The sequence below is a fragment of the Trichosurus vulpecula genome, chromosome X (genome assembly GCF_011100635.1).
Source record: "Trichosurus vulpecula isolate mTriVul1 chromosome X, mTriVul1.pri, whole genome shotgun sequence".
Lineage (NCBI taxonomy): Eukaryota > Metazoa > Chordata > Mammalia > Diprotodontia > Phalangeridae > Trichosurus > Trichosurus vulpecula.
In genome coordinates, this window is record NC_050582.1 from 60298069 (window position 1) to 60313132 (window position 15064).

Consider the following 15064-nt stretch of genomic DNA (forward strand, 5'->3'; position numbering starts at 1 on the left):
CCCTCCCCTTATCCTATTCTCCTTCAGATTTATAGATGTCACCTCAGTCGTAATCATTAACTAAGGGAATGGGAATTGGAGTTTCTGTGCCTTGATTTCCTTGTTCTTTGTCTAGATTTTTGTGCTCAGATTGTAAGCCCACCTCCCAGCCAATGGTGAGAAAGGTCAGAGGTGAGCAGGAATTCTCTTACTTTAGGTATAATTATTGGTGCTTTGCCCCTTGTACTCTGCCTCCCTTCCTGGTTCTATTCTGTTCTGGCAGAGGACCCCCCATTCTCGTGAGAATTGAATAAAATTCAATTTCTGTTCCTACCTTGAGATGGCTCCTTATTAGTATTGTGTGAGGTAAATAAAATGTGAAGACTTCACAGGGAAGATATGTATAAATCTATATCTATATCTATCTCTCTATCTATCTATATCTATAGATCTATATCTATCTATCTATATATATCTATATATCTATATCTATATCTAAATCTATCTATCTATCTCTCTCTCTATATATACATGTACTAAGAGATGTTTAAAAATCAAGAAATAGGGAAGCGGAAAAATTCTGAGGCCATGAGAGTCTGATGGCTCAGCTTCTGGGAAAGTTTACCCTGAAACTTTTTGTTCTTTCTTCTGGTTCTGGTCCAAAGACTTGCTCAGTAAGGATAGGGTCACTGTGACCTGCTTTCCTTTACTGTAAAAGCACTGTAGAAGAATGGAGAGGGTCTCCCCCTCCCCTTATCCTATTCTCCTTCTTTAGATTTATAGATGTCACCTCAGTCATAATCATTAACTAAGGGAATGGGAATTGGAGTTTCTGTGCCTTGATTTCCTGGTTCTTTGTCTAGCTTTCATGCTCAGATTGTAAGCCCGCCTCCCAACCAATGGCGAGAAGGGTCAGAGGTGGGCAGGAATTCCCTTGTGTTAGGTATAATTATTGGTGTTTTGCCTCTTGTAAAGCACCTCCTTTGCTGGTTCTGCTCTGTGCTAGCAGAGGATGCCCAATTCTCGAGAACTGAATAAAATTTATTTCTGCTCCCACCCTGAGATGACTCCTTATTAACTTTTAATTGGTGAGGGTCTTTCATCCCACACAGTATTATTTGGTGAAGGTCAAATATCCCACACATTAATAAACCTAACACATTTATTAATAAAAGGATGGTCATTTGGCTGTCTCTCTTAGACTAAAGACAATCATGGTGACAGCATAAAGTTTATATACCCTTCAAAGAGAGCAGGTGTTCCCCAGCATAAGAACCAACCCTGACTGGTTAATTAATGAGAGAAAGAATATTATTACAAGGAGTGACATTAAAGTTACCCTTAGAGAGAGAGACTATCTCTATAGCCAGAACTCCCCCTCCCCTAGCCTTGGGCAATTTAAACAAAAGGGTCTGTCTCTACCCAATTTAGACAAAAGGGTCTATCACCCAAGCTTGATTGAATGGAATTCACCTTAAACTGGAAATTGCTTATACAGTTGGCTGGGGAGATAGAGAAGTTTAGTTGAACCTTCAGAGACTCAGGTCTTGAAATGAGGATAGAGAAAAGGGGGAACTCTAGATCTCTCCAAATCATTAGTTATTAATAGCCATTTTTCTCATGTACAAGAGCACTTCAAAGGAAAGATGTGTCAAGAGTGCAAGGGAATTATTTCAGAGGTCCATTGGGAGGTAAACTCCCTGGCTTTCCCTGAACTAACCTATTCAAATTTCTCAAACAAATGCAAATCTGGAAACTGACCTTTGAAAAGAAACTGTGACCTTGTCAAAATGAAATTTATCCACAAAGGGAAGGTTTTGATGGGGTGTAGACTGTGGGAATCCCCTTGAACCCCACCCAGAATCTTCCCACTTGATCTGGCTTTTCATGCCCAAATAGCCTAGCCTAGCCTTCCATTGTCTGGCTACCTGTGGATTGCCTTCTGGCTGTTTCCCACCCTTGATCCTTATCAAAATATCTATACCCTAGCTCTTTTATTGTCTGTCATCTCCAGGTAGCCTTCAGCTATTTCCCACCCTGGAGTCTGACCTCTTCCCCAGTCTGCTCCAAACCCCTCCTCTAGTCATCCCAGACCACTGGAGACCACCCCTCAATCCCTCCCATAATCTTTCTGTATATAAGTCTCATCTTGCCTCCACAAAGGCACTCAGATTCAATCTAGTTTAGTGTGAGAACAGGCGTCACAAAGGGTGGGATTTCTTAAGACAACCCATTACGGCAAACCCTTAATAAACTTTGTCTTTTTCCTTGGCTGAGAAGGCTTGGGTCGAATTCTTTCAGCAGGACCCAGTGTGTTGGTATTTTGGGGTCTTGAGCACCCCTCAAACCCAATCCTCTTCAGTTCCTCAGCTCTTCCTGGGCATAATCCTAGAAACAATCAACAGAGAAAGAAGGTTAACTTTAAGGCAATGAGAGGCTGGAAGAAGGAGAAACAGACATTGTGAGGAGGCCCAGAATCTGAACCCATTCTACAAGAACTTTTCCCACTGGTAGTGTGCATTTATGCCCATATACATCATTTTGGTGTCAACCAATCAAGACCTGGGTTCTTGGGGAAGATGAACACCCGAGAAAGCCATGAATAGTGACATGGTGAAAGGAAATGAAGTACAGGAACAAAAATGATGGCAGTAACTTCCCATGATTCCTCTGTCAATTGGACTGCAAACAGCATCGGAATCAGAGGTCTGCTGCTGGGTCAAAGGAGATAATATAGACACACTGTACTCCTTAAATGATATTTGTTGTGCTTGTTTCTGATTTGGTAATTGAAAGTATTATTATGATTGTTCTTGTTGTTATTCTTATTGGGATTAATCCTGAACAGAATGGAAAAGACCTGGCATATCTGGAATGGGAATGATAAAAAAGAATAAAATGTGATCAAAGTAGAGTCACAGTTATGGCAGTGTCCAATGGCCAGCACCTGGAGCCAGCCAAGGAGGGGACCTAATGCGTACATCAGACACATTCTTTCAATTAGGCCTTGGAAAACCCTGTTGGCCTCGTTTTTCTCAGTTGTCTGACAAGGGGCTTCAAAACTGAAGATCTTTAGAAAGGCCTGTTCTTCTAGCTATGTGGACCACGAATTTTTAGGGAAGCCAAGCATGGCAAGAATGAATACGTATGTGGCAGGGGAGGAAAAATGATGCTTGACAAGCAGTGTTCTAAAATGCTTGGGGGTCACAATCAGACCTGCAGGGTCAGAAAACCTGGACTTTACCTCCCAAATCATCCACTTACCAGACCTGTCAAGGTAACCAACTTACTTATCCTGTATTATCCTCTGGTCTCTTCCCTGCAACATTGGGATAAGAAAATTACTAATCTGACAGTTTGCTCAGAGTCCCAAAAGTGACCCAAAATATACAGCTTCCTTTATACAAGGGAATTATTCTTTTTACTGGTACAGTTGCATAGGAGGACTTGGAAAGAAAGATGTCTCAGGAATGCAGTGGAACCATTTCATTGGCCCATCAGAAGGCACTGGCCCAAGGTTGTCCTCACTCATGCCCCCACCTCCAATCTCTATATACTTCTTAAGCAAATTAAATTCTGGAAATTCACCTTTCTGAAATAACTGAGCTTTTCAAAATGAAATTTTTCCACAAAAGGGAGATTGTACAGCTCTTCATGGGCATATTACTAGGACCCACAAATGGAGAAATCATGTTAACTTTAAAGGACTCATAGACAAAAAGATGGAGAACCTGAAGGAAACTCACTTTTCAAAGGTAACAGTGCTGGTTGTAATAAGAAATTTGTGCACAGGAGTTAGATAGCTAAGCTCTTCCTAGGAGTACTCCTAAGGATGAAGAAGTACAGGCATAAAATTAACCTTAAGGGATTCATAGGTGAAAAGATAAGAGAAATTGATTTCCTGGTTGACTCTTGACTCCAATTCAGACCTAGTACATCCTTTCCCATTTGCAACATCTATTTTTCCTCCTTACATTCAACACATGCAGGAATGAGGGAAATGAAAAGACACAAAGAACAAGAAAGACAAGTTGGAGGAAAGTTAAATATATTGGTCATAGTGCTCTTTGAGGGAAGGTGGCAAAGGACCAGGTTTCCATCTATCCCAAAGGACTTCCCCCTCCATGGGAGTCTACCATTTCCTACTACCCACTCTTCACAAGCTTCTTCAGTTGAGAAAAGGAGCCTTAATGTTCTTCTATTCCCATGCCTTGTGCCTTTCATCCCATGCTTAGCACAGCATGTCCCTGGAGGGAAGGTGGCAAGAGGCCAGGTCAGGAGTCTTCCATCTGCCCCAAACCAACAACTTCCATCTGTACAAGCACAATGCAACTTCTACCTCCTACTGCCAGCCCAATCTCTTAACTAAGATCTGGAGAATCTCTGAGACAAACAGGAGCAACCTACCTTTTCACGTCAGGCCTTCTATCTCCTGCTGTGCCTGTCTCTTGAGGGAAGAGAAAAGTTGGTGGTGAATGGGACTTCTGACTCTGTCTATTATTGCACAGGTGTGACTTTCACCTCTTGCTGTACCCTTTTTCTGTCTAATCTCCACCCTTCCAGAGGGATGAGGACTAGGGAAGCAGGGTTTCCCATCTGACCATCTGAATGTATGCTTCTCATCTCATACTGCACTTCCTTCAGCCTTATCTCCAGTCTCCATTGGGAAGAGGAGTGGTACCCTCCATGCAATGATGAATATTCCCATACCTCCTCATACCCTTCTCATTGCAGTGATTCTGAACCCCTGAAGACCATTATCCAAATCACATTCCACATCTCCTACCAGTCAATTATTTATTCCCATTCCTCTAAATACTCTTACCACCTAACCCTTACACTGTGCCTTGTAGAATACTCATTCAATAGGCAATACATTTCCCTTCATCCTAAATTATTTTATATCCCACTCCTTCCATATATAAGTATTACTGAAACCTGGCTACCCCTAGGTGACACCCTCCCTGTTCACCCTTTCCAGCACTTGCTGCACCTTCTCTCATTCTCAGTTCACTGGTCGAGGTGGAGTTAAAATATTCCTTGCTCTCCATTGTCACTTCCAGATTCTCCCCCTACCACCATGACTTAGCAACCCCACTTCCCTTGAGGTTCATCCTATTCATATCTGCCACCCAATCAAAATCCTCGTAGCTGTGACTCCCGGGTCACTCCTCTTCCATCCTCAATCAGGTTGGTACATGACTCACAATCATTCTTTCCTCTTCAACTCCTGTCCTTATGCTAAGGGACTTCAACACAAATGTTGACTCTCCCTCTATCATCCTAACCACTCAGTTCCTCAGCCTACTCACTTCACACTCCACCACACCTCAGACACAAACAAGCATGGTCATATCCTTGATCTTGCCATCAGTCACAAATGTACCACTTCCAAGTTTAACAATTCCAAAATTCCCTTATCCAACCACAACCTATTGGTTTTTCACCACTTCCTCTGACTTTGCTTACAGAATCCTACTCTTTGTCCACACCATTATCTCCAGTCCCTTGACCCCTTTTCTGGGCCATCACCCCTAAACTAGCTACTCTTTCCCCCCATCTTGACCCTTTGTTGAGCCAATCCTACTCTACGCTGTCTGCCACACATAAATCTCTATATCTCTTCCATTGCCAAATATATCCTATCCAAGTCTCAGCCTTGGAATACTCACAAAAGGATTACCTTACCTCCTTCACATATACTGCTGAATAAAGGTAGAGAAAATCCTGCAACTATCATGACTCAGTCCAGAAATTACACAATCTCAAGTGGGCCTTCTCTGCTGCTGGGCAATCCTGTCATGGCTCCTATCAACTTATTATCCCACTCTCCCTGACAGGTCTTCCCAACCTTTTCATCTCTCCTCAAACCTCTCACGGCACCCCTGTCTACCACCCTCTCAGCTGAGACCCCTCTTTCTCATCTGTGATCCCTCAGATTCCTTCCTCCTTCACTCTTCTCACAGGATTACATGGCTTTACTCCTTAACAAGAATAACTAACCCTTTACCTGTTCTAGCAATGCCGTTCCATCCCATGTCCTCCAACAGAATTCCCTGCCATCCCGGCTCTATCATTTATTTTCAATCTCTCCCCATTTACTGCCTACAAGTAGGCCCATGTCTCCCCCATCCTCAAAAACTTTCACTTGACTCTTTCATCTCCACTAACTATTGTCTTTATCTCTTCTGGATTTTGTAGCTAAACTCCTCAAAAAGACCTTCTACTATGAGTGCCTCTGTTTTCTCTCCTCTGACTCTCTTCTTAACCCCTTATATTCTGGCTTACAAACTTATCATTCCATTGAAACTGCCCTCTCCAATACTACCAATGATCTCTTAATTGCAAAATTTGATGGCTTTTTCTCAATTCTTATTCTCCTCCACTTCTCTTCAGCCTTTGACATTGGTGATCTCCCTCTGCTCTTTGATACTTCTCTTCTCACTAGATTTTTCAGCCACCATTCTCTCCTGATTCCCATCCTACCACTTTGACCATTTCTTAGTATCCTTTCCTGGATCCTTCTCCAGATCATAACCTCTAACTATAGGGGTCCCTCAGGGCTTTCTCCTACACCCTCTACTCTTTGCCCTTTTTACTATGATCACATCAGCTCCCATGGATTTATCATCTCTATGCTAATGATTCTAAAATTTACCTTTCTGCCCAAAACTCTGCTGACCTCCAATCTTACATCTGTCTTTCAGACATCTTGAACTGGATGTCCTCTAGATATTTTAAATTTAATATGTTCAAAACAGAACTCATTATTTTCCCTGTGAAACCATGGCCCCTCCCTCCTACCCTCCCTATATACTGTAGAAGGCAACACAAACCTTCCAGTTCCTCAGGCCCCCAACGTAGGAGACATGGTCGACCCCTCAGTATCTCTTGCTCCTTGTAGCCAATCTGTTGCCAAGGAGCATCGACTTCACCTCTGTAATGCTTCTTGATTATGCCCCCTTCTCTTTGATGCTGCCAGCACTCTGGTGCAGGTCCTCATTACCCCATGCCTGGATTAGTGCAGTAGCTTGCTGGTGAGTCTGCCTATTTCAGATCTCTCTCCACAACAATTCATCCTCCATTCATCCACTAAAGTGATTTTTTGAAAGAGTAGGTCATATCATGTCACTCCCCAAGCCACAACTACCCCCACAGGCTCCGTATTGCCTTCAGAAGCAAATACAAAATGTTCCATTTCTCATTCAAAGCCCTTCATATCCTAGCAACCTTCTACCTTTCCAGTCTTCTTGTACTTTACTCCCCACCATATACTATTTGATCCAGTCCCACTGGTCTCCTTAATGTTCCACAAATGCGATAAGGCATCTGTCATCATTTTCTCTGGCTACCCCCCATGACAGGACATCCTGAACTTTACCTACTGACTTTCCTGACTGGCTTTTGATCTCATCTAAAATCCCATCTTTTACAGGAAAACTTTCCCCATCCCTCTTAATTTTAGTGCCTTCAGTCTTAGTTACTATTTCTTCAGTATAGTTTATTTTTGTTTTCCACGTTGTCTCCCCCATTAGACTGTAAGCTCCTTGAGAGCAAGGATTGGTTTCCCTTTTTGTATCTCCAGTGCTTAGCACAGTGCTTGGCACACAGTAGGTGCATAATTTTGATTGACTGATAGCAGACTGCCTATGTGTATATACTTTGGATGATACTGTTTTCCTCTTTTTAAACATTTTATTTTCTTTCAATGACTGACTCCACATAAGTTTATCAAAACCTAAACATTTGGCTGACTGGGCCAGATTCGCAGGCCTTGAAGGAGTGGTGAGTGAACTCCCTGTGGGTATTCATGGCCACTTTTTATCAGGTGAGGGACCCTGACTTTCTAATAAATATCCATTCCAGGACTCCACCAACCACTGCATTGGGAAGTAAAGAGCTTTGAAGAAATTGGAGACTTGTTATTGTAAATTAGAAAAGGGTGGTGCAAGTTCTGAAAAGATCCTGTCTGGATCTCCACTGGCTAAAATGGTGGAGAAATCTGGGAAGCTCTGTGTGTTGCAGGCAGGTCTCTACCTTAAGAGGTTAATATCTTTATGTTATGAATGGAATGTTCCTGTTTATGAAAAGCCAGATTTTCAGTGGCTGCAAGAAGGTTCATTTGAAGTATGTAAGTTAACATACTCAGTGGGATTTTGAGAAACACTGTAGGCAAAGCAAATGAATTACTGGTATCTTTGAAGTGGGAATTTGGTCTCTAACAAACTTGGGAAGGATTTGAAAGAAAGAAAGAAAGAAAGAAAGAAAGAAAGAAAGAAAGAAAGAAAGAAAGAAAGAAAGAAAATAATGGAAGAAAATGGAAGAAGAGGTAAGACAGTTAAAAGTTCTCTCACTCTCTCCAAACCCACTGTTTAGAATAGAATAGAAGCTTTAATTGAATATCATCCTTTTTTGCTATCATTTGCTTGGCCTGTTGATCTGGTGGGAAGAGACCATCTGTGTAAATTATGATATATATTCTGTATATTCCGTACCCCAGAGGGGTTGTTTTTGGAACTTCAGTAGGAACATACTGATTTAGGTACTATGTGGCTTCAGGCTCAGGAAGAGGATGAGGGAAAGCAGCAGTTTCACCCCAGGCTGGAAAAGCACTCTTAAATGATGGAAACTTAGACTGTATCGTGGGCCTAGTTTAGGAATGATTCTGGACTGATAAAAGGAATTGAACCCCTTACAATCAGTTATTCCAAGCATAGGCCGTGGCCATGCATTAAGCAACACCCTTTCTCTAAAATTCAAATTGAAGGACTCCAGTCACTAACTGAAGACTTAGAGAAATAAGAACTTACCAAAAAGAGGCAGTGCCTATGTGGTACCTGATTTTACTGGTAAGAAAAGAAGGAAAATTAGATAAAGTTAAGCTGTATATTGGTTTTATCCAAATTTAAGCATTCCTATGATTCACCTACTATCTTTTCTAGACAACTGAAGGAAATTTAAAGTTGTTTATTCCACCAAAGGGTCAACCTTAATTCATTATGCCTTTCCAGCCTTCAGCCTGTACTTGGGTCCTCAGTAACTTTGGCTTCTGTTTTCTTCACACTTGAGACTCAAGCATCCTCCTGGCTCACAAGAGGGAAATGCTGATTTGTACCTCATAAAAAGGTAAGAGTATAGATGAATTTGTTTACATACTAAATCATCAGTCTCTCTCAGTTTGGAATGACTTTAATAAACATTTAAGAAACATAAACAAAAAGAAAAATAAGGAACTGAACAAATTGCTGGGATACTAAACCAGAAAGACTTCCAGTATCTTCTAAATGGGACTAGAAAATAGTATACACATTTCACAGTAGCACGTGGAACTTTTACAAAAATTGACCATGTAAATTTAGAGCACATTACAAACAAATGTAAAAACACAGAAATAGTTAATAAATTCTTTACAGACAATAATATTTTTTTCTGATCATGACACAGTATTGACTTTATTAGAAGCATCTGATACAGCCATTCAATTATTTTTCCCCTAACATAAGCATAGAGCCAGAATGAAATGATTTAATTATTTGAAGGATCAACTAAAGATCATTTGAGCTACAATACTTAATCTTCTGCCCTGGGGCAATAGGGTGTTGCATTATCACCCATAAGCTATTTGTAACTGGGAGAGGTACCTCTCTGTATCAGAGGTTCTCTTTCATTTTCCAAACAATGCTACAGGATCCAGTATGTAAGCTCCTAATAAATATTTCTGCTTAGTTTTTGTAGGAAATACCAATAGTGGACTCATCCAGAGAAGAATGGGCATTTCATCTGTTGCCCTAGAACTACACTTTTGAGGGGGGCACCTAGAATAATAGCAAATTGAGCAGACAATTTTTTTGGAAGTTAAAAGTCAGAAAATATTTGGGTATGAATGTGGTCTCACTTAGGCTAGACAAACAGAGGAAATGCCACTAGGTGCACCCCAAAAGGTGAGCTAAGAAGGCAGAGAAATAGGGCAGAACACAAGCTAATGCCAGTTGCCTGTTAATCTGGAAACTCATTCTTAGCCAGGTTAATGAGCCTGCCCAAAGTTAGACAGTTAGTCAACAAGTATTAAGTGCCTTCTATATTCTAGGCACTATGCTAAGTGCTGGGGATACAAAAGAAGGCAAAATACAGTCTCTGTTCTCAAGTAGCTCACAGTCTAATGGAGAAGACAATATTCAAACAACTATGTACAAACAAGCCACACACAAGATAAATTGGAGATAACCCACAGAGTAAAGTCACTAGTATTAAGGGGATTTGGGGGAAGCTTCATGTAGAAGGTGAGATTTTAGGTAGAATTGAAAGAAGTCAGGGAAGCTGGTCAGTGGAAGTGTGGAGGAAAAGAATTCCAGGTACGGTGAAAATGCACAATCTGGAGAGATGGAGTTTCTTGTGCAAGGAACATCAAGGAGGCCAATAACACTGAATCACAGAGTACACAGTCAAGAAGCAAAGGGAGGGGCAAGGTTATAAAGAGCTTTGAATGCTAAACAAGCTTTTCTACTTGTTCCTGAAAGTGAATGGACTTCAATGGATTTTACTGAAGACAAATATCTTTCCTCATTACTCAATTCATATTAAATTTGCCAGAGCCCCTGGGATGGATAGTTTCTTTCTGAAATGAAGGACTTATGTAAGTATTTAGAGACTAATTTTCTTCAAGATGTCTTTCAATCTTTTTAATGTTCCTGGTAACCAGTCCATTTCGAATGGAGCAAGCTCTGGTGAATTCCAAGGCCACCAACAGCTTATGACAAATAATGTGAATGGAGCTGAGGGTCCGTCATCACCTTGTGAAAGTGGTACAATGGAAGCATCCTTAACTCGAGCATCCCTGGTAACAGCAAAATGGAAACAGGCAGGAAAACTTTTGGATCTCACTAGAGCAACTTATACATTACTACCAGTCTCTCAGTTTGTCTAATCAAAACTAAAATCTCCAATAAATTAAGACAGGTTAGCATGTAGCAGTTTATCCCACTCACCCCTAAACAAACTGATTTCTTCTCAAGGCCTTTTATTTTTCTCTAAATGGTGCCTACCAACACAAATATTTTAGACTGTTTTGATTCCTTTCCACACCTACAGCTTTTGCAAGCCCAGCTTTCAAGGAATCCTTGAAGCTTTCAGCACTCTTACTCAATTCCTTTTGCCTTCAGCTCCAGCTTGACTCGCTGTAGATAGTTGGGATCAGGGTAACCAAAGTTTTCTGGCCCGCCGAATTGGAGAGTTTTGTGGTGAATATCATTCCAAGTGATCACATCCTTGACTCCTGATGTTCGAGACTGTCCTACTGTGAAAATCAGCCTTTGTTCAAAAGCTCTTCGGAGGAGATTCAAAACCTGCCGTCCTTCTTCATTATTTGGCAAGTATGCCACCCGTCTTGTTCCTTCATAGCGCTTTCCTGGGTTGGGATGATCTTCTGTCTGTATGCCTCCCCGCATGTCATAATGAATCACAATAGTGCCATAGGAATTATAACCCGGAAGTGAAGATGTTCTGTAAGAGGTTGTCATTGTTCCATCTGGCTGATTCCCTTTCACGATACCATAGGAAGCCTGGCACACAGGGCACACTGGCTTATGTTTCATGGCCTCTTTGATACAAGGGCCACAGAATGCATGCTTGCACTTTGGGAGGACTTCTTTGTGTTGAATGCTTTCCATACAGATAACACACTCCTCCTTCTCCTCCTCCTCCTCCTCCTCCTCCTCCTCTTCCTCCTCCTCCTCTTCCTCCTCCCCTTCCTCCTCTTCCTCCTCTTCATCCTCCTCCTCCTCCCCCTCTCCTTCCTCTGCCTCCTCTTCTTCTTCTTCCTCCTCCTCCTCCTCCTCTTCATCTTCCTCTTTTCCTAAGTCTCCATAGTTAGACAATCCCTTGGATACAGGTAAAGCTGTCTTGAAATCATCACCAAGTTTGTCCAAGGGGGATCTGGAGTCTCTATTCCAATTCCCTCCAAAGGAGAGAGGTGGCCCTTGTCTCTTCTGGGCAGGAACGTCAATACTAAGATATCTCTTAACATATTGCCTTGCTTCTGCAACGTACTTGGGCAAACCAGTCAGTGTCAGTTCTTGTACATTGCACTCCAAGTTTACATTGGGGTGCTTTCTTTCAAAATCTTGAAAGAATGTCTTTTCTGGCCAACTATTTCTATTTTGTTCTAATGGTTTCAGGATAACTACTTCTTTGACAATCTGAGGTAAGAGCATCTGAAGGACATCAACGAAATCTTCATAAGCTTGTGCAGAGAGGTCTAAGCCTTTGTCTTTTGGTTTAAATGCAATAAGGGTTTTCTGAGTTTGGGGTATATTCATCAATTCCACTGCAGTGCCATATTTTTTCTCTATTTCTCTGATTTCTTGGTACAGAAGATGCAAGTGAGCTGTATCAACCTCAATTTCATTTCTCATCATGTTTTGGGGAGCCGTCATTTCCACAGGTTGTTTGCGAGAGAAGTTTGCTTCAATGAAACGTTGAGCTCCTAAGATATCCTGTGGACTTCCCCAGAGGATTAAGACTTTTCCTTCAGCTTTAATATGGAGGTTTTGAAACATGTCAGTCAGTGTTTTTTGGACATCAAGTGCCAGCTTATTATCTGTGAAATGAACATCATGACGGGTCACATTCTGGATTTCCCTCTGAAATGCTCTGATAAAAGCTTCTTGGGCCGCTTTCCTGTCCTCTGGCTTACTTGTCTCGAAGTCTAGACACACATTGCCCGTAGGATATGCCAAATTACTTGTGATACGTACTTGATGCTTACTTTCTATTCTGTCCAGAGTTTCAGCAAAGAAATATTTGAAATATTCATACAAATGTGAAGGAACAGAGATGAGGTCCGACTCTTCTTCTGTCATGTGTTTGGGGTTTGCTTGAAAAATAGGATTGTCACAGTAATTTGGCATAATTTGCTTGATTTCTCTTGCTGAGGCTGAGTGGGAAAAATCTTCTTTCTGGTCATTTCCCAGGGTGGTGTCACTTAAGAATCGATAAGTTTTTTCAATGTCTTCGTAGTCACCAATCATTTTCTCAGGCCCATCCTTGCCTCCCTCTATTTTGAGATTTGGGCAGAGGCTGATAATTTTCTCCCTTTGCTCTTTGGAAAGCTTGAAGTTCAGCTGGGCTTCCACATAGAGAAATATCTTTTGAATGAAGGAATTAGAGGAGCTAGCAGCACCTCCTTCATCTGGGTTCTTCTCACCTGGAGATTCCTTTGGGAGTGCCTGAGCCTGAGAGGAAAGCTGGCTTATCTCCAAAGTGTTGTTCTCTCCTGGGTCTTCATTTCCTTCTATGTAGACATTCACATGTAATGTATCACTGACTGCTACAATGTGATCTCCCCTTGCTATCACACCTTCCTTGGCTTGTCTTTTATAAAACTCTACCCAGAAAGTGTCTTCACGGGGACCAGGTTTGACCTTGCATTTCCCTCCTCCGGATCTCCATGGGTTCTGGAAATACTTTTGTAGCTTCCTCTCTATTCTAGGGTAGTTCTCAGACACTCGGATTAGTACCCGGTACAGTGGGCTGTGGAGAGTACTGCCAGTCGCCATTAGGGAAGGGTAGGGACTCGTGAGTTGCACATCCATGGCTGTGATGTTTTTTCACTGGGCTCTGGAGAGGAAAACTGGGAAACAGAGAGAGGAGATGAAAGGGTGCTGTCAGCTCCCTATCCCCACTTCTCTGCCCAGACCATAAGTTAATAAAAATAAGAATTGATTCAGACAACACAAATACAAGACAGAGAGCCAAATGACAACTTTAAAATGAAATTCTAAATAATGACAAATTGAAAGAATATATTTTTAAAAATACAAGTAAATATTTGAAAGAATGACGATGATGAGGATGATGATGAAACAATACACAAAAATACCAGGATGCAGATAAAGCAGTCTTAAGGAGGGGAAAAACATGTATCCGTACAAACGTATAATAACAACATAGAAAATAAGAGGAATAAGCAATTGAATAGTCATTGAAAAAATTAGAAAGCCAACAAAGAAGTTTAAAATAAGCACAAAGTTGTTAAAAATAGATGAGAAACAGATAAAAATAAGACAGAAATACTCCAAAGAAATGATATCTAAAACTAAACGCTGGTTCTTTGAATAAACTAATGAAACTGATAAAACTTTACCTAATCTTATTAAAAAGAAGGGAGAAAATCAAATCAATAAAATAGCAAGTGAATAAAGTGAAATATAAATAATACCAGAAAAAATAATCAGTATATTGCATACAACATGAACCAAAAACAACATCACAAGTCCACAAGACATGCCTTCTGACTGGATTTATTAAAGAGGAAGGCACATGCATATGGAAAGTCCTTATACTAAGAAACCTAGAAGTACAGGGAAATCCTTGATATTTAAGTTATAGGGAAAGGGGAAGTAACAGGGAAGGAGAAAAGGACTAATCCCTTCCCAAAGAGAAGAAAAGTACAAATCATTAATAAGTAAAATGTCAAAAGCAGTATTCTTTTCCCTTGGAAACTGCTAGACTATGAAGATACGATGGTCTACGTATTTATAATGGTCCCTGCTGCAGAAAGTTTCTCAGTCTGGTGCAGACTGCCTGGTGTCTGTCTTGATTCCCAAGGACACACCAGGAGTCCAGCTTGGGGTGCAAGCAATAAATTGTGTCAGCTAAGTGTGAGATTCATCCTTGAAATGTTCAAGGCCTCTTACACACTCCAGGTCCAGTGTTTCTGCAAAATATGGCAACTCAAAAAGACAAGTTCAGGGGACCCCTTAACATTCCCCCTCCTGCCAGCATAGGTCAAAGGTAACCCTGGATATGCCAAAGACCACAGAGAGTACACCTGGTAAAACATTCCTATGGATACTTCTCAGAAAGGGTCTTTGAAGCAAGAGAAAAAACATTTCACAAGGAGAATGGTCAACATACAGAAAGCTAACAAGAGACCTTGGGAACTTCTATGTCTTGCAGCCAATACAGGATAGTTCCAATTAGAAAGTGAGATTAGAACCATAAACAAAACACAGTTCAAGCCATAGTAAGAATGTGCAAAATCAAGGATTAATCCAGAGGGGAAAAATCATACAACATCAAGAAAACT

General features: G+C 41.2%; 1 protein-coding gene across 2 annotated transcripts in view; it reads right to left on the reverse strand.

Moving 5' to 3' along the window:
• Positions 1–2246: 2246 nt before the first annotated feature.
• The window catches only part of LOC118832655 (E3 ubiquitin-protein ligase DTX3L-like), a 33961-nt gene continuing 21143 nt past the window's right edge, over positions 2247–15064 (reverse strand). Inside the window, exon 2 of one of the 2 annotated variants that reach the window (XR_005009227.1) lies at positions 2247–2367. Coding sequence is in view for 1 of the 2 variants with exons in the window: in XM_036739988.1 (XP_036595883.1) it covers positions 11115–13568 (2454 nt within the window). In the remaining variant the exon portion in view is untranslated. Of the gene's footprint in view, positions 2368–9142; positions 13607–15064 lie in introns of those variants that run through there. The other variant, XM_036739988.1, reaches the window with a different exon arrangement.